Source organism: Salvelinus fontinalis, chromosome 29 (assembly GCF_029448725.1).
Source record: "Salvelinus fontinalis isolate EN_2023a chromosome 29, ASM2944872v1, whole genome shotgun sequence".
Lineage (NCBI taxonomy): Eukaryota > Metazoa > Chordata > Actinopteri > Salmoniformes > Salmonidae > Salvelinus > Salvelinus fontinalis.
Window position 1 is genome coordinate 24,775,310 of NC_074693.1, and position 18,557 is coordinate 24,793,866.

General features: G+C 43.7%; 2 protein-coding genes across 3 annotated transcripts in view; one reads left to right on the top strand and one right to left on the bottom strand.

Annotated features, from left to right (window-relative positions):
* Positions 1-10,458, top strand: part of LOC129827680 (transmembrane 9 superfamily member 2-like) — a 24,957-nt gene extending 14,499 nt beyond the window's left edge. Inside the window, exons 12-17 of the mRNA XM_055888738.1 lie at positions 238-295; positions 409-568; positions 789-940; positions 1,110-1,221; positions 1,632-1,803; positions 9,804-10,458. Coding sequence (XP_055744713.1) covers positions 238-295; positions 409-568; positions 789-940; positions 1,110-1,221; positions 1,632-1,803; positions 9,804-9,871 — 722 coding nt within the window. The 3' untranslated portion in view covers positions 9,872-10,458. The remainder of the gene's footprint in view (positions 1-237; positions 296-408; positions 569-788; positions 941-1,109; positions 1,222-1,631; positions 1,804-9,803) is intronic.
* On the bottom strand, positions 6,688-17,838 carry LOC129827681 (probable G-protein coupled receptor 101). Of its 2 annotated transcripts, none has more exons than XM_055888740.1 (2): positions 17,641-17,838; positions 6,688-16,959 (listed from the first exon to the last, which is right to left on the bottom strand). In XM_055888740.1, the coding sequence occupies exon 2, from the start codon at positions 16,850-16,852 to the stop codon at positions 15,506-15,508; it is 1,347 nt and encodes a 448-aa protein (XP_055744715.1). In that variant the 5' UTR covers positions 16,853-16,959; positions 17,641-17,838; the 3' UTR covers positions 6,688-15,505. The 2 variants fall into 2 exon arrangements, with proteins under 2 accessions (XP_055744715.1, XP_055744714.1); XM_055888739.1 differs by having other exon boundaries at positions 6,688-16,962.
* Positions 17,839-18,557: the final 719 nt, after the last annotated feature.

Sequence of the window (18,557 nt, forward strand, 5' to 3'; positions counted from 1 at the left end):
CCCCATTTTACATACTCATCAACGAACCACCTGTAAATTAATTTAATAAGATTGAGTGTGAGAAGGGAATGATATGAATGCAAAACAGATCGTCATTCCAGGGCTACAGTGATCGGGACAGTATGATATTCCCTCCAACCATTCAGTTAGATATGTATTTCTGCCTCAATAGTCTGTATTCTGTATGCCCAGTTTATAGCTTATGATTTTAACCCTTATTTCCCCATATGTCCTCAGCTTTCGGTGGTGAGAAATGGAAGACCAATGTCCTGTTGACAGCACTGTTGTGTCCAGGGTAGGTCAGCTGTTCGCTGTATATACTGTAACATCCAAAGCTTCATTCATTTGATATTCTCCTTAACAGGGAGATCTGTACAGAGGCTTCACATCTGTCTCTCCCTTCCCCAGGATTGTGTTTGCAGACTTCTTCCTGATGAACTTGATCCTGTGGGTGGAAGGCTCGTCGGCTGCCATCGCCTTCGGCACGCTGGTGGCCATCTTAGCTCTGTGGTTTGGTATCTCCGTGCCCCTCACCTTCATCGGTGCTTACTTCGGCTTCAAGAAACCTGTGAGTCTCAAATCAGATCCCCTACCCCTTGTCCATGGAATCTTGTTCATTATGATTTAAATGGCAAAACTGACCCTAGATCAACACAACTACTTTGAGATGGATTATGAATACGGGTCCTGATATTTTGTCCACTTTAACAGCCAGCCCTTTCTAATATGGCGTACAACTTTCCATTTCTTGATGAGTTGCCACCCCTCTCTCTTGCTCCATTCTACAGGCCATTGAGCAGCCGGTGAGAACCAACCAGATCCCCAGACAAATCCCAGAACAGTCGTTCTTCACCAAGCCTGTCCCCGGCATCGTCATGGGGGGCATCCTGCCCTTCGGCTGCATCTTCATCCAGCTCTTCTTCATCCTCAATAGCATCTGGTAGGAAGCTATTTCTATTATATAAAACAACTGTAATGCAGTTGTGTGTCCTGTCACCTGTCTGACCGTCTGTCTGTTGCTGATCTTTCTGGTAGAAGCGACTCGCCTGCTCGGAGACTTGTTTGACCAACTTCATTGGTTGATGTAATGTTTTTATCTTCTGTTCCAGGTCTCACCAGATGTACTACATGTTTGGTTTCCTCTTCCTGGTCTTCATCATCCTCCTCATCACCTGCTCTGAGGCTACCGTCCTGCTATGCTACTTCCACTTGTGTGCAGAGGTGAGAGGAATCCATACTATTCAGTGCCTTCTTTCAGAATAAAGGCCTACTGAAACCTGTAGGTGTACATTCATGTAATTTTTTATTTTACCTTTATTTAACTAGGCAAGTCAGTTAAGAACAAATTCTTATTGTCAATGACGTCCTAGGAACAGTGGGTTAACTGCCTTGTTCAGGGGCAGAACAACAGATTCTTTACCTTGTCAGCTCGGGGATTCGATCTTGCAACCTTTCGGTTACTAGACCAACGCGCTAACCACTAGGCTACGTGCCGCCCCGGTAATGTGGACGATGGTGTACTAGGAAACACCGTGAAACATTTACCAGGGTACCTGCTTCAACCATAATAGCAAACGTAATAACTCTTTCAGATCCAGAATGTCTGTAGCGTAACCTTGTGTTTCCTGTAGGACTATCACTGGTGGTGGCGCTCCTTCCTGACCAGCGGCTTCACGGCCGTCTACCTGTTCGTCTACGCCGTCCACTACTTCTTCTCCAAGCTGCAGATCGTAGGAGCCGCCAGCACCATCCTCTACTTCGGCTACACCTCCATCATGGTGCTCATCTTCTTCCTCTTCACAGGTGAGTGGACTGGGAACACTGCGTGAGCCAGGTTTATGAACGTGATAGTAAAAACAGGCCGGTGTGCGTCTCAATCAACCATTCGCTTGTATTATTTGCAAAGACCTGTCCTATTGTTTGTTCATGGACTATGGTTAAGAGGCGTTAACCCGCCCGTCCTTCAACACATGCCGCTTGCAGTTTTATGAATGGCGGCGACAAATCTTGAGTAGAGATCTGTCCCAGAGGCATTGTGTTGGAAAGACTATAAGAGGGAGAAGGAGGTGGGGATTGGAATGGAAATTGCTAAGTGTTTGAAGAAGCTGGGTTGATTAACATCAAAGGGACTGCTCAGCCCGGCCCTGTACACACTTGCTAGGATGCAGGAACCCTATCCCGTTCCAGTGACGACATAGACCAAGGAATGCACTAATATTGCGCAAGTATTGTTTGCTCAACCCCCCTCCCCCCGTGACAGGCGTCACACCTTTGGTTCCTCTAGTTTTACTGTCAGTACAGCTGTACTTTGCTAAATGCACTTAGACTTTTACCGCAGACATTTCCTTCTTACGGCAACATTTTAAATAAGTCTCCTTGGAGATGCTGGAGTGCATCCTTTTAACTGAGACCAAATAAAGACTCATTCTTTTTAAAATTTCCATTCTTTTTTTTATTTTCTTGATCATAATGGTAAATGAACGGTGTGCAGCTTGTAGTCTTAATGTGGTAATTTATACTGCAGAGGAATACAAACCAGTCTTCTAAATGGGTTGAATTTAGTGGCTTTCCCTCTTCCTGGTTCCTGTGCCAAGTTTGGCACTGAGCAGCTCATTCATATGCTGAGAGGAGGGAGAAAGGCCAGACTGTGTTCCACACAGTGAACTCCTCCCACTCTACTTCATGGAAAAGAGCTGGTCATAGGAGCTGTGGTGGAACAGCACTCAGCCATGCTCTCTGACCACCTCTCCATGTTCCTACTCTTAAATTATATATGTATCTGTAGTGTTCATCAAACCTGATTATTTTACATTTTTTGAAGATCAACAGACCCCCTGGTCTCCTCAGTGGGACATTTTGACTGGACTTGACCTATTATTAGCACTATTAAAACCGAGCACGCGTTTTAAACAAATACCGGACGTATTTGTGAATTGCTGCTTGTAGTAGTTGATCAATGGTTAGCCCTCCTATAGGTGTTGGTTTTAGAGAGAGGGTAGCTTTCGTCTCCTAGAAAATAAACGTGAGGCAGCGCCCAATTTACCGGTTGCCATGGATTCTAATAGATGCACCAGCATCCCTGACTACGGCTGTTATGGAAACTTCCCCTCGCCGGCACTCAAAATATATAGCTGTGTACCAGGAGGAGAGCAATGTGGGCGATTACTGGGTATCCACACTCACAACAACAATAGTGCTATTAACAGATCTGCCTCTCACCCTCTGTCCTTACTGTGATGTGTAACGGGTAGAAATGGACACAGGGTTGACATGGTAACACAGGGTTGACATGGTAACACAGGGTTGACATGGTAACAACACTCTTCGACCCCGTCTGGCCTTTGCTTACACACACACACACACACACACACACACACACACACACACACACACACACACACACACACACACACACACGTAACCTAGGACACAATTTAAGGAAAGTCCATACAAAACTACCCCTGAAGAAATTAGTTTCTCTCTCCCGAAATATAATATAGACCTATGATTTTATGGTGACCTATCAGATGGATCCTAATAAATCAAGTTAAAATCATAGGCAGATGAGCCTAAGGGCCAGATGTAGCCTATATCACCGAAACAGTGTCAGCCCCTATCTTAAGACTGCGATAAGCAATATTGGGATGGGCTGGCAGAAGATTGATCAATCTAAGATAAAGGGGCTTCATCGGAATAATCCTAATCTGCCCCATTTCAGATTTTTGACATTTTTAACAAGACATCACCCAATCGTCGCCTTCCCATTTCACCTCGTCTCAACTTTGATCAAAACTTAATCCAGGAGTCTCTTGTATGGCTCTCATTGAGCCATCAAATACAGGTGTTCAAAGTTTTTTTTAATATATTTTTTTATATATATACATTTTGTCCCATGATTTTGCCCAATTTAAATAGTTCTCTCCAGAGAGGAGCTCAAACATCAGTGTCACTCCATTTCCACTCTGACAAACTGAATGGTATGTATGTACAGGTAACAGCCAAAATAAGTTAAGCACTAATATAAAGTGTCTTGATAGGGTGTTGAGACAGAACGGCTTCAATGCACCTTGGCATACACAATATATACAAAAGTATGTGGACATCCCTTCAAATGAGTGGATTCGGCTAGTTCAACCACATCCGTAGCGGACAGGTGTGTAAAATCGAGAAAACAGCCAGGCACTCTCCATAGACAAAGATTGGTGGTAGAAAGACCTTACTGAAGCGCGCTGTGTATTTCAACGTGGCACTGTCATAGGATGCCACCTTTCCAACAAGTCAGTTCGTTAGATATAGGCTCAGCCGTAAAGTGGAAGGCCACACAAGCTCACAGAACGGGACCGCCACGGGCTGAAGCGCGTAAAAATCGTCTGTCCTCGTTTGCAACACTCACTACCCAGTTCCAATCTGCCTCTGGAAGCAACGTCAGCACAATAACTGTTCGTCAGGAGCTTAATGAAATGGGTTTCCATGGCTGAGCAGCCACACACAAGCCTATGATCACCATGCGCAATGCCAAGTGTCAGCTGGAGTTGTGTAAAGCTCGCCGCGATTGGACTCTGGAGCGGTGGAAACACGTTCTCTGGGGTGATGAATCCCGCTTCATCATCTGGCGGTCTAACAGACGAATCTGGGTTTGGCGGATGCCAGGAGAACATTACCTGCCCCAATGCATAGTGCCAACTGAAGTTTGATGGAGGAGGAATAATGGTCTGGGGCTGTTTTTCATGGTTCAGGCTAGGCCCCTTAGTTCCAGTCAAGGAAAATCTTAACACTACAGCATACAATGATATTCTAGACGATTCTGTGGTTCCTACTTTGCGGCAACAGTTTGGGGAAAGCCCTTTCCTGTTTCAGCATGACAATGCCCCATGCACAAAGCGAGGTCCATACAGACATTTTTTTACGAGATCAATGTGGAAGTACTTGACTGGCCTGCACAGAGCCCTGACCTCAACCCCATCAAACACCTTTGGGATGAATTGGAACGCCGACTGCGAGCCAGGCCTAATCGCTCAACATCAGTACCTGACCTCATTAATGCTCTTGTGGCTGAATGGAAGCAAGTCCACGCAGCAATGTTCCTTCCCAGAAGACTGGAGGCTGTTATAGCAGCGAAACGGGGACCAACACCATATTTAATGCCATGATTTTGGAATGAGATGTTCGACCAGCTTCGACGAGCAGGTGTCCACATACCTTTGGTCATGTAGTGTAGATTCTACAAGTATCTGGAATTATATTGGTGGGATGTGACACCATTCTTCCTTGAAAAATTGCATGTTTTGTTGTTGGTGACGGACATCGCTGTCTCAGGCGACGCTCCATAATCTCCCACAAATGTTCTCTTTGGTTAAGATCTGGTGACTGAGACGGCCATGGCATATGGCTTACATCGTTTTCATGCTCATCAAACCATTGTGACCACTCGTGCCCTGTGGATGGGGTCATTGTCATCCTATTGGGGCATAGCCATGGTAGCCTAAATAATGGCCTGCACAGCATTTTTAGACATGACCCTAAGCATGATGGGATGCTAATTGCTTAATTAAGGAACCACACCTGTGTGGAAGCACCTTCTTTGTTTCTTGTTTCTCAAGTGTTTCCATTGTTTTGGCAGCTACCTGTATGTGGCTGTAAAAGACATGTACCGTTTGTACATTACACCCATGTCATACAGTGTATTTACAGTCCTTCAGAAAGTATTCACACCCTTTGACTTTTTCCACATCTCGCTCATACAGCCTGAATTGTTTTTAGTTACTGGCCTACACACAGTACCGCATAATGTCAAAGTGGATTTTTCATATTTTTTTGTTGCCATTTTTACAAATAAATAAAAAGCTGATATGTCTTGAGTCAATAAGTATTCAACCCCTTTGCTATGGCAAGCCTAAATAAAAGTAAAACATTTGCTTAACTAGTCACTTAATAAGTTGCACTCTGTGTGCAATAATAGTGTTTAACGTACTTTTTGAATAACTACCTCATCTCTGTAACCCACACATACAACTATCTGTAAGGGAGGTTTTCCAATGCCTTGCAAAGAAGGCCATCTATAGAGTACCACAGTATGAGTCATAATACGCATAAAGTCTAGCGGTCAAACAAAGAAATGGTTCCAATTGTTTTTCACCATTCATTTTTCCCGTAGAGTATTTTAGAAACACTTCAAATAAGGGCTGGGTTTCTTGTAGACTTACCCTGGCGTGATGTTTTGATAACTGTGTAAATCTCTATGCCAAGGTGTCTTGAAAAGGGTAATGAAGAAATGTCACACAATCCAGTTGTGGAACGCTTTTTAGAGACTTTAATTATTATTATTTTTTAACTAGGCAAGTCAGTTAAGAATAAATTCTTATTTACAATGACGGCCTACACCGGACAACACTGGGCCAATTGCACGTCACCCTATGGGACTCTCAATCACGGCCGGTTGTGATTCAGCCTGGATTCGAATCAGGGTGTCTGTAGTGACGACTCTAGCGCTGAGATGCAGTGCATTAGACCGCATTAGACCACCCGGGAGCCAACTTACCCATAAAAACCAAAGGTGCTTCTACAAAGTATTGACTCGGGGGTATGAAAACTTATGGAAATTTGATATTTCTGTATTTAATTTTCAATAAATGTGTCATTATGGGGTATTGTGTGTAAGATAAAATAATTATATACAGTCATGGCCAAAAGTTTTGAGAATGACACATATTAATTTCCACAACGTTTGCTGCTTCGGTGTCTTTTTAGATATTTTTGTCAGATGTTACTATGGAATACTGAAGTATAATTACAAGCATTTCATAAGTGTCAAAGGCTTTTAGTGACAATTACATGAAGTTGATGCAAAGAGTCTATATTTGCAGTGTTGACCCTTCTTTTTCAAGACCTCTGCAATCCGCCCTGGCATGCTGTCAATTACCTTCTGGGCCACATCCTGACTGATGGCAGCCCATTCTTACATAATCAATGCTTGGAGTTTGTCAGAATTTGTGGGGTTTTGTTTGTCCACCTGCCTCTTGAGGATTGACCACAAGTTCTCAATGGGGGAACTTAAGGTCTGGGTAGTTTCCTGGCCATGGACCCAAAATATCGATGTTTTGTTCCCGAGCCACTTAGTTATCACTTTTGACTTATGGAAAGGTGCTCCATCATGCTGGAAAAGGCATTGTTCGTCAACAAACTGTTCCTGGATGGTTGGGAGAAGATGCTCTCAGAGGATGTGTTGGTACCATTCTTTATTAATGGCTGTGTTCTTAGGCAAAATTGTGAGTGAGCCCACTCCCTTGGCTGAGAAGCAACCCCACACATGAATGGTCTCAGGATGTTTTACTGTTGGCATGACACAGGACTGATGGTAGCGCTCACCTTGTCTTCTCCTGACAAGCTTTTTTCCGGATGCCCCAAACAATTGGAAAGGGGATTCATCAGAGAAAATGACTTTACCCCAGTCCTCTGCAGTCCAAACCCTGTACCTTTTGCAGAATATCAGTCTGTCCCTGATGTTTTTCCTGGAGAGAAGTGGCTTCTTTGCTGCCCTTCTTGACACCAGGCCTTCCTCCAAAAGTCTTCGCCTCACTGTGCATGCAGATGCACTCACACCTGCCTGCTGCCATTCCTGAGCAAGCTCTGTACTGGTGGTGCCCCGATCTCGCAGCTAAATCAACTTTAGGAGACGGTCGCTTGCTGGACTTTCTTGGGCTCCCTGAAGCCTTCTTCACAACAATTGAACCGCTCTCCTTGAAGTTCTTGATGATCCGATAAATGGTTGATTTAGGTGCAATCTTACTGGCGGCAATATCCTTGCCTGTGAAGCCCTTTTTTGTGCAAAGCAATGATGTAGGCACGTGTTTCCTTGCAGGTAACCATAGTAGACAGAGGAAGAACAATGATTCCAAGCACCACCCTCCTTTTGAAGTCTGTTATTCGAACTCAATCAGCATGACCGAGTGATCTCCAGCCTTGTCCTCGTCAACACTCACACCTGTGTTAACGAGAGAATCACTGACATGTCAGCTGGTCCTTTTGTGGAAGGGTTGAAATGCAGTGGAAATGTTTTTTCGGGATTCAGTTCATTTGCATGGCAAAGAGGGACTTTGCAATTAATTGCATTTCATCTGATCACTTTTCATAACATTCTGGAGTATATGCAAATTGCCATCATACAAACAGAGGCAGCAGACATTGTGAAAATTAATATTTGTGTCATTAAAGTTTTTATTTTTTTATACTGTTTTCTACATAGTTTTGATGCCTTCACTATTATTCTACTATGAAATACCACATATGGAATCATGTAGTAACCAAACAAGTATTAAACAAATCAAAGTAGCCACCCTTTGCCTTGGTGACAGCTTTGCACACACTTGGCGTTCTCTCAACCAGCTTCACCTGGAATGCTTTTCCAACAGTCTTGAAGGAGTTCCCACATATGCTGAGCACTTGTTGGCTGCTTTTCCTTCACTCTGCGGTCCAACTCATCCCAAACCATCTCAATTGAGTTAAAGTCGGGTGATTTTGGAGGCCAGGTCATCTGATGCATCACTCCATCACTCTCCTTCTTGGTCAAATAGACCTGGAGATGTGTTGGGTCATTGTCCTGTTGAAAACCAAATGATAATCCCACTAAGCGCAAACCAGATGGGATGGCGTATCGCTGCAGAATGCTGTGGTAGCCATGCTGGTTAAATGTGCCTTGAATTCTAAATAAATAACTGACCGTGTCACCAGCAAAGCACCATCACACCTTCTACATGTTTCACGGTGGGAACCACACTTGCGGAGTTCATCCGTTCACCTATTCTGCGTCTAACAAAGACAAAAATCTCAAATTTGGACTCATCAGACCAAAGGACAGATTTCCACCGCTCTAACATTTCTCATGTTTCTTGGCCCAAGCAAGTCTTCTTCTTATTGATGTCCTTTAATAGTGGTTTCTTTGCATTAATTTGACCATGAATATCTGATTCACGCAGTGTCAACAGTCGATGTTGAGATGTCTGTTACTTGAACTCTGTGAAGCATTTATTTGGGCTTCTATTTCTAAGACGGGTAACTCTAATGAACTTATCCTCTGCAACAGAGGTAACTCTGGGTCTTCCTTTCCTGTGGTGGTCCTCATGAGAACCAGTTTCATCATAGCACTTGAAGGTTTTTGCAACTGCACTTGAAGGAACTTTCAAAGCTCTTGAAATTGTCTATTGACTGACCTTCATGTCTAAAAATAATGATGGGCTGTCATTTTTCTTTTCTTATTTAAGCTGTTCTTGCCATAATATGGACTTGGTCTTTCACCAAATAGCTATATCTTCTCTATACCACCCCTACCTTGTCACAACTGATTGTCTCAAACGCATTAAGAAGGAAAGAAATTCCACAAATTAACTTTTAACAAGGCACACCTGTTAATTGAAATGTGTTCCAGGTGACTACCTCATGAAGCTGGTTGAGAGAATGCCAAGTGTGCAAAGCTGTCAAGGCAAAGGGTGGCTATTTTGAAGACTCTAAAATTGATTCTGATTTGTTTAACACTTTTTTATTTCATAGTTTTGATGTCTTCACTATTATTCTACATTGTTGAAAATAGTACAAATAAAAACCCTTGAATGAGTATGTGTGTCAAATTTTGACTGTGTGTTATTTAATCCATGTGTAATTCAGGCTGTAACACAACAAAATGTGAAATAAGTCAAATGGTATGAATACTTTCTGAAGTCACTGTATTATACTGAGTGTGTAATGTACAGTGTTTATTTTGTATACAGCAGTACTGTGTCTAAGAGTCTCCCCCCTATCTTCCTCCTCAGGCACCATTGGATTCTTTGCCTGCTTCTGGTTTGTAAATAAAATCTACAGTGTGGTGAAGGTGGACTAATGGAATGAGATCCGGACTCCCTGCTCTCCCAGTGCAGCGCTTTCACAGTGACCGCTTTGAGGAAAGGAAGCCCTTTGAATGACTTGAAAACATCACGTGTCTCAGAAGATCTAGAAAGGTGAAGCCCTCAAAGTTGATATGTTGAGGTCGTAATTATTTTTGGCTTTTACCGTCTAAGATTAATTGACATTTTGATTTGATTTGCACCTTGATCTACGAGGTGAGTTCCAAAGATCTAAGTTAGCGTGTGACTGGTTAGGGGAGGGTGTTGAAGGATGCTCCAAAATGATCCCCCCCCCATTTCTAACGTTAAAAAAAATAAGTACTTTATTTTGCTTTTCTATTCTCAGAAACCTAAACTTATATTTTTATTTTTCACCAACTCTGCTGTATTCAGAAGATATGTGTTGATACGTAAAGAATGTCACCTATATGGATCTGTCCTTTACAACATTTATTTTTTGTTTATGTTTTGGTTGTTTTTATATTTGTTTGGTGAGGTGGAGACGGGCTGTAGAATCCTAACCATTTAATGACCTGTACTATCAGTTTACAGTAATAGATACTGTATAAATATCTACAACTGACTCTGCCATGAAGAAATCTGTTTGTTATTTTTATGGCTATATTTTGGTTGATATGAAAATAAGAATATGTAGTTAAACACATCTATCGTAAATGGATTTGCTATAACAGTGGAAATGTAAGCCAAAGCTTATGACTCATTATGTTTTTCTTTGGGGGGGGGGGGGTTGTAATGTCTCACACAGCACAGGAGAATACAACTTGGTGGATGATGACGATACAGTATACCACATTTAGATGTTTATTTCTTATTCGGTAACTTACTGTAACTAGATGCGTAAAATCTCTATTCTCTCAGATGGAAATTTTTCCCACCTTTTTAAAGGGGCAAACCGGGATTGGTACATCCATTTTATTTATTTTGTTTAATAATTTTGTTCAATCATATACAGCTGATTTATTGAAGAATAATGTCCAGCTGTTTACCAAAATAAGTGGCGGTGTGACCGCTTTTGTTTTTCAAATCTTGGATTGCTCCTTTATTTTTAAAGGCAAAGCATCAATCTCACTGCCGCTCCATGGAAGGAGTTCTGATCAGCGTTGTTTAAACTCACGCTTGATTAATTTTTATAAATGAACTGTACACAAGCATCCTCAGACCATGTTTAGGGGGAAAAATATATAGAAATCTTCACAAATGTCTAGTTTTTAAAGAAGTACTGCATATAAAACATTCTGTTATTTACTTTAGTGTCACTATTTTACATGTTCAACGGGAAACATATCACACAATACTTTACAATGGTGTTGGTGATGATTGCCATCCTTTTGATGTTTGATTGTCAACTAGCACTCCAGGTCAATTACCTTTTAAACAAAATGGCTGAAAATTGAGATTCTCAGCACTCAAGTCTATATCACTCATACTTAACACACTTCAGGCTCTCAACAACATGCATACAGATCACGCTTACTGACGGACTTCCACTCAGAGATGAACCACTGCTGAAACTACTATATCGGCACCATGTTTGTTTGTTAGCCAACAATTCTGTGATGAGGTCTCAGATGTACTTGCTTTAGATTGAACACTTACACTTGAAGTACTTAAAAAAAACTTTTAAAAAAACTAGTATTGGTTCATTAAGACCAGGGGCAGAAGCGGCTCTTTCTACATGTACAGTCAGGTCCATAATTACTTGCACCCTTGATAAAGGGGGAGGGGGGGGGAAGAATATGAAATAAGTAATACATTAATACATATTGTATGCTAAAACAATTGGGAAATTATTTTATACTAATACAATTACCAAAATGATTGGAACTCCTGTTTTCAATAAGTCAGCACCCTCCCCTTGCGGGGATAATAACATACTTTTTTCTCAAATGTTCTATGAGATTGAAGGACACGTTGGGAGGGATCTTAGACCATTCTTCCATACAGAATCTTTCCAGATCCTCCATATCCTTACATCTGCTCTTATGGACTGTCCTATTCAATTCAAACCACAGGTTTTCAATGGGGTTCAAGTACGGGTACTGAGATGGCCATTGCAAAATGTTGATTTTTGTGGTCAGTTAACCATTTTATTTGTAGATTTTGATTCCTGATTGGGGTTATTGTTTTGCTGGAAGATCCACTTGCAGTCAAGTGTCCTGGTACTTGGTCAAGTTCATGATGCCGTTAACCTTAAGGGCCGCAGGACCAGTGGAAGCAAAATAGCGCCATAACATCTAAGATCCACCACCATATTTTACCCAAGGTATGAGCTACTTTTCTGCATATACTTTTGTTTTTCAACATCAAACCCACCAGAACCAGAGCTCTATTTTCATGTCATCTGGGCAAAGCAACGGTTCCAATCCAAGTGCCAATGTCGTTTATCAAACTCCAGGCGGCCCTTTATCAAGGGTGCCAATAATTATTTTTGGGTCTGACAACATTCATTCCATGGCTTTGAGGAATACATTTCCGAATCAGTATGTGCACATTTGTATTTACAGAGCATCCGGAAAGGATTCAGGCCCCTTGACCTTTTCCACATTTTGTTACGTTACAGCCTTCTTCTAAAATGTATTTAAATTGTTTTTTTTTCTCAGCAATCTACACACAATACCCCATAATGAGAAAGGAAAAACAGGTTTTTAGAATTTTTTGGAAATGTATAAAACATAAACTTATCACATTTACACAAGTAATCACAGCCTTTACTTTGTTGAAGCAGCTTTGGCAGCGATTACAGCCTTGAGTCTTGGGTATGACGCTACAAGCTTGGCACACCTGTATTTGGGGAGTTTCTCCCATTTTTCTCAGCAGATCCTCTCAAGCTCTGTCAGGTTGGATGGGGAATGTCGCTGTACAGCTATTTTCAGGTCTCTCCAGAGACGTTTGATCGGGTTCAAGTCCGGGGTCTGGCTGGGCCACTCAAGGACATTCAGAGACTTGTCCCGAAGCTACTCCTGCGTTGTCTTGGCTGTGTGCTTAGGGTCATTGTCCTGTTGGAAGGTGAACCTTCGTCCCAGTCTGAGGTCCTGAGCGCTCTGGAGCAGAATTTCATCAAGGATCTCTCTGTACGTTGATCTGTTCATCTTTCCCTTGATCCTGACTAGTCTCCCAGTCCATGCTGCTGAAAAACCGTGCTTCACCGTAGGGATGGTGGCAGGTTTCCTCCAGACGTGGCTCTTGGCATTCAAGCAAAATAGTTCAATTTTGGTTTCATCAGGCCAGAGAATCTTGTTTCTCTTGGTCTGAGAGTCTTTAGGTGCCTTTTGGCAAACTCCAAGTGGGCTGTCATGTGCCTTTTTACTGAGGAGTGGCTTCCGTCTGGCCACTCTACCATAAAGCCCTGATTGGTGGAGTGCCGCAGAGATGGTTGTCCTTCTGGAACGTTCTCCCATCTCCACAGAGGAACTCTGGAGCTCTGTCAGAGTGACCATTGGGTTCTTGGTCACCTCCCTGGCCAAGGCCCTTCTCCCCTGATTGCTCAGTTTGGCCGGGTGGCCAGCTCTAAGAAGAGTCTTGGTGGTTCCAAACTTCTTCCATTTAAGAATGATGGAGGCCACTGTGTTCTTGGGGACCTTCAATGCTGCAGACATGTTTTTGGTACCCTTCCCCAGATCTGTGCCTCGACACAATGCTGTCTCGGAGCTCTATGGACAATTCCTTCGACTTCATGGCTTGGTTTTTGCTCTGACAGGCACTGTCAACTGTGGGACCTTATATAGACAGATGTGTACCTTTTCTAAATCATGTCCAATCAATTGAATTTATCACAGGTGGACTCCAAACAAGTTGTAGAAACATCTCAAGGATGATCAATGGAAACAGGATGCACCATAGCTCAATTTCGAGTCTCATAGCAAAGGGTCTGAATAGTTATGTAAATAATAACCTGTTTTTGCTTTGTCATTTTTGGACATTGTGTGTAGATTGAGGGAAAAACATTTAATCCTTTTCAGAATAAGGCTGTAAGGAAACAAAATGTGGAAAAAGTCAAGGGGTCTGAATACTTTCCCAATGCACTGTATGTACACTTACTATATTGAAAGTTTGAGAACATCAGTCTTTTCAGAGGTCTAAACATGAATCTAGCTATAGTACTGGGTTTACAGTACTCTGTAACCTGTTTCATATCGACTAATAGTCTGACCTCCATGCCCTATCCTCTGATAAAGTGCAAAGATAAAGTAACACCAATACTTGTATGGTATACTAATACTATCTACGCTTTACAGAAGCGGCTAAGTGAGCGGATGTGGTCCGTGGAGCCCTACCAAGAAGCATTTCCACGTTCAGGTAACGGGGCTTGTGAGAGCTCTCAGCCTCCTTTTGAAACTCAGAGATGAGAGGGCCAAACTGGCTAAGGCAAACATGAACAGTGTAGCTTTCAGAAGGCTTGGTAGAGCCATCCACTTGGTAGTGGAAGGGAACAGTCAATGAGACACTGCACAGCTCACTGACGAGGTGCTTTGAAAGGGAACCAGACGGTTCAGCCGCTCAATAGGCGTTACGGACAGGCATGGGCACTCCACAGTCCCCATAACACCCTGAATTAATTGGCTGCACTGGCAGGCTGCTTAGACTGACTGAATCATGGGGCAGAGATACATGGGGGATATTAGTTAGATGAGATGCTGTTTGGGAAAGGCAGCAAGATTCTGGTGCTAAAGTAGTGATCTAGACTAATGAATCAGTGGTCATGTTGATCCCACTCAGCCATCTCTTCCTTGACATCACGTGTTATACACTATGGGCAGGGTGAGTGGTAATGGTTAATACATTCTAATCATGCTCTCCACAGAAGATAAACAGAAGCTGTCACCAAGGGGAAATTGTGTCCTGTAGCAACATTTGCAACACTCAAATCAAATACATTTGGGGGCGGCAGGGTAGCCTAGTGGTTAGAGCGTTGGACTAGTAACCGAAAGGTTGCAAGTTCAAATCCCCGAGCTGACAAGGTACAAATCTGTTGTTCTGCCCCTGAACAGGCAGTTAACCCACTGTTCCTAGGCCGTCATTGAAAATAAGAATTTGTTCTTAACTGACTTGCCTAGTTAAATAAAGGTAAAATAAAAAATAAATAAACAGTTGTGGCATGTTATTTCAAGTTAATATGAAATGTGATCTATTTCGTGGCAATTTGACAGATTCCCTGTAGAAACACTCCCCCTTCCCTTTATATTTCTCAATGGCTAATGTTATATAAAAACATACGTTTGAATGCACAAAATGAGCAATAAATACACTTTGGTGACCCTGTCTAGTGCTCTCGTAGACATAACAGTAGGTACGCGTTTTTCAATGCCGCGTCAACCATGACCTAACAATAGGAGAACTAACAATGGCTTTTCAAGGAAAATACTGCAACTCAGGTTGCAATTATTTTCCTGGAACCATGTCTATGACAAGTAACCATTACTAGGTCAATCTAGCCATCAAAAATACAACAACCCCGAATCAGCACAAACAGACAATGTCAGAATGGATAACCCTGTAGACTAGAAGGCAGATCTGCTCAAATTTAACCATGCTGAATAACCATGATGTCTTCATTGGAGGTGAAAACAGCAAGTCAACCCATCTCCCAGGCTGTTTCTCTGTAGACTGTTCTACTTGGTAGTGGTGTGGACAGTCAGCTCTCTCTCAGAGCTCAGGCTGGTGGTCTCTTTGCGGGTGTCCCTGGACCTCCTATCCATGGTGGGGGAGGAGGAGGTAGCCTCTGTGGTGGTGCCCTCCTCCCAGGTGCGGAGGGGGCAGACACGTGTGGCCAGACTGGGCAGGTTGGGGTGCGTGGAGCGTCCGTCGGTCACGGTGAAGCAGCTGTCCTGGGCGGAGTTGTGGCAGGGACGGCCCTGCCTGCAGAGCGGACCACACAGAAGGGCCAGGAACTCCTTCCTCACACTGCGGTGCATGTAGCCGTAGATGTAGGGGTGGAGGCAGCACTGCAAGAAGAAGAGCACCAGGGCTAGGGAGGCCAGCCATGGAGGCACAGCAGCACTGGAGCGAATGGAGACCGTGTTGAGAACACTGTAAGGTCCCATGCTCAGGATGTACGAGGCCATGATGACGAACACCACCCAGGCTGCCTTGAAGTGGTAGTGGAAACGTCTGTGCCTGCCCCGGATGGGGTACCCCCCGGCTGAGAAGGAGTCCAGGGGTGGGGGTGCCTGTTGGGGTGGGCGCTGGGGGCTGCCGGGGCAGGGGCCCTGGGGATCCGGAGGCAGGTTGGGCTGGGACTTAGACTGGGTCTGGATGGGGTGCACAAGAGCGTTCTGCCTCCTAGCTGCCCTGAATACCATCCAGTAACAGCCCAGCATGATGAGCACCGGCAGCCAGAAGGAGCAGGTGGCAACCATGACTGAGTAGGACAGGCTGGAGGACCACACCACAGAACACACGTTATGCCTGCGGTCAAAGTCTATGGCCCCCCAGCCGTAGAGGGGCGGCGTGCTCTGGAGCAGACTCAACACCCAGGTGCAGGCAATGAGGTTGGTCCCCAGATGAGGGGTCATGCGGGTGGGGTAGGACAGTGGGTGGATGATGGCCAGATAACGGTCCACCGACACCACGATGATGGTGTTCACCCCGGCGAAGGCAAACAGGTGCATGAGCACTATCAGGGCCTGGCAGAAGCGGGCATCCAGGGGCCACACACCAGGCACGGTGGCAGCGATGGCGAAGGGCATGACCAGCACGGTCTGGAGCAGGTCTGCCAGGAGGAGGTTGAGCACGAAGCGGTTGGCCACGTGGAGGAGCTGAGGCTTCCTCTGGAACACTAACAACACCACCACGTTACCAAACAGAGACACACACACGATGGCTGAGATCAGCACCATCTTCACCACGCTGTTGGCCACCGACGGCCAGTCTGTGGGGCCAGGAGGACCAGAGGAACCAGGGTCCCAAGGCACGGTGCTGGAGTTACTGCTCACACCAGGCGCCTCAGAGGTGGACATGCTGAAGTTGGCAGGGTGGGGGAGACAGCATGCGTGACTGTAGCTCTCACAGCCTTCACCGTTTCCACCCGATGTCTCACAGGTCCTTTTTTCTGTCAGTCGGTTTTCTTCTTGAAGGAGAGGATGAGAGAAGACAAAAGCACAAGCTCGAACGGTGGTTTGTCTGCTTTCAAAAAGCATGTACTCTCTAATTCTAGAGGACTACATTGTTGAGGCTGATTAATTTCACTATGAATTCATTCATTTACATTTTTTTAAATATTTTTTTTACTACGACTTATGGTATAAAATAATATACTTTCCCAATTTTTTGGAGCATACAATATAGCTAAGTATTTGAATAATGTATTTTATACATTCCTTATTGCTCATCTTTATCAATCATTTCAGACCCCACTGTAGCTGCAAAACCATTGCATACATGGTATACCTATAGCAATGTCTCTCTGTAACAGCTGCATTAGACCAGTTAAGAGAGCACGAGTGTCTGTGCATTTCATTATCTATCAACAGAAAACTGTGCAAATTTGAACCCCAATCGCCAAACACATTCTCACAAAATTAACGACAGAATTATTCCTTGATACCCCACTTCCATTGCAAATAAACATATACATTATTTTACATAGGCGACTTGAATTGAGAAGGAAAAGGATTCAAACAACCCCTTCCAAAATGCCATAGTTCATCCTTGCTCACTGATGCTCCCAATCAATGAATTTTGTACAATCTACTCTTCACTGTTGCCAAAACAGCAACAAATGCATCAATGAGAATAAACGTTTTACCTTGAAATGGCCATCTTTCCTTTCTTTTGGGGGCGGGTTCGGTCGAGATGCTGAAGGCTGCGGTGTTTTGGTCGGTGATGATGCTCCGTTCTCCTCAGCACCAGAGCGCTGGTTCCCACATTGATACGGTTCGATTGTCATCGCTTCGCCGCGCTCCCATTTTAGGCAAGGCTGTATCGTCAATGGCAGCAGCCCCCCCCTCCCCCCCACCGCTCAAGCGGCATACGCTTCTTGTCATCACTCAGTGGGGCAGATTATTTGGACAAGAATAAACTCCACTGTCCTTTACCGTTTATTTTCATGACAAATCAAGCATTCCTTATGTAACGGACTATGAAATACTGGTTTGTCATAAAACGGACGACACCTGCGCTGTGAGAACTGCTCACATTTATTTGTCAATTTTCCTCTTTGTTCAAAATGCAAAGACTTTTGGTTACACTGTGGGCTATATTTGAATGCTACAAGACCCCCCCCCCCCCCCCAAGAGCACCAACATTCATAATGCAATCCTGATTTAGATCAACATATCAAACAGTTTTTTTTCCGGTGTTGTAGTTCAGTGTTTCATTGAGCGTTATACTCGAAATGTAAATTTCCTGTAACCAAAAATGACGAAAGTAATTTAATTAAACGAAAATAATTTTGCATTCGGGAAAGTATTCAGACCCCTTCCTTTTTTCCACATTTTGTTATGTTACAGCCTTCTTCTAAAATTGACTACATTAAATTGATGAGGAATTAATCTACACACAATACCCCATAATGACAAAGCGGAAACAGGTTTTTAGAAATGTTTTGGTGGTGACGAAGAATCCGATGGTCACTCTGACAGAGTTTCAGAGTTCTTTCTCCATCTCCTTCTCCACAACCAGCACTCCACCAATCAGGCCAGACAGAAGCTCTCCTCAGTAAAA

Coding starts and splice junctions, on each gene's coding strand:
- LOC129827681 (XM_055888740.1), bottom strand. CDS start 16,852: ATGTCCACCTCTGAGGCGCCTGGTGTGAGCAGTAACTCCAGCACCGTG.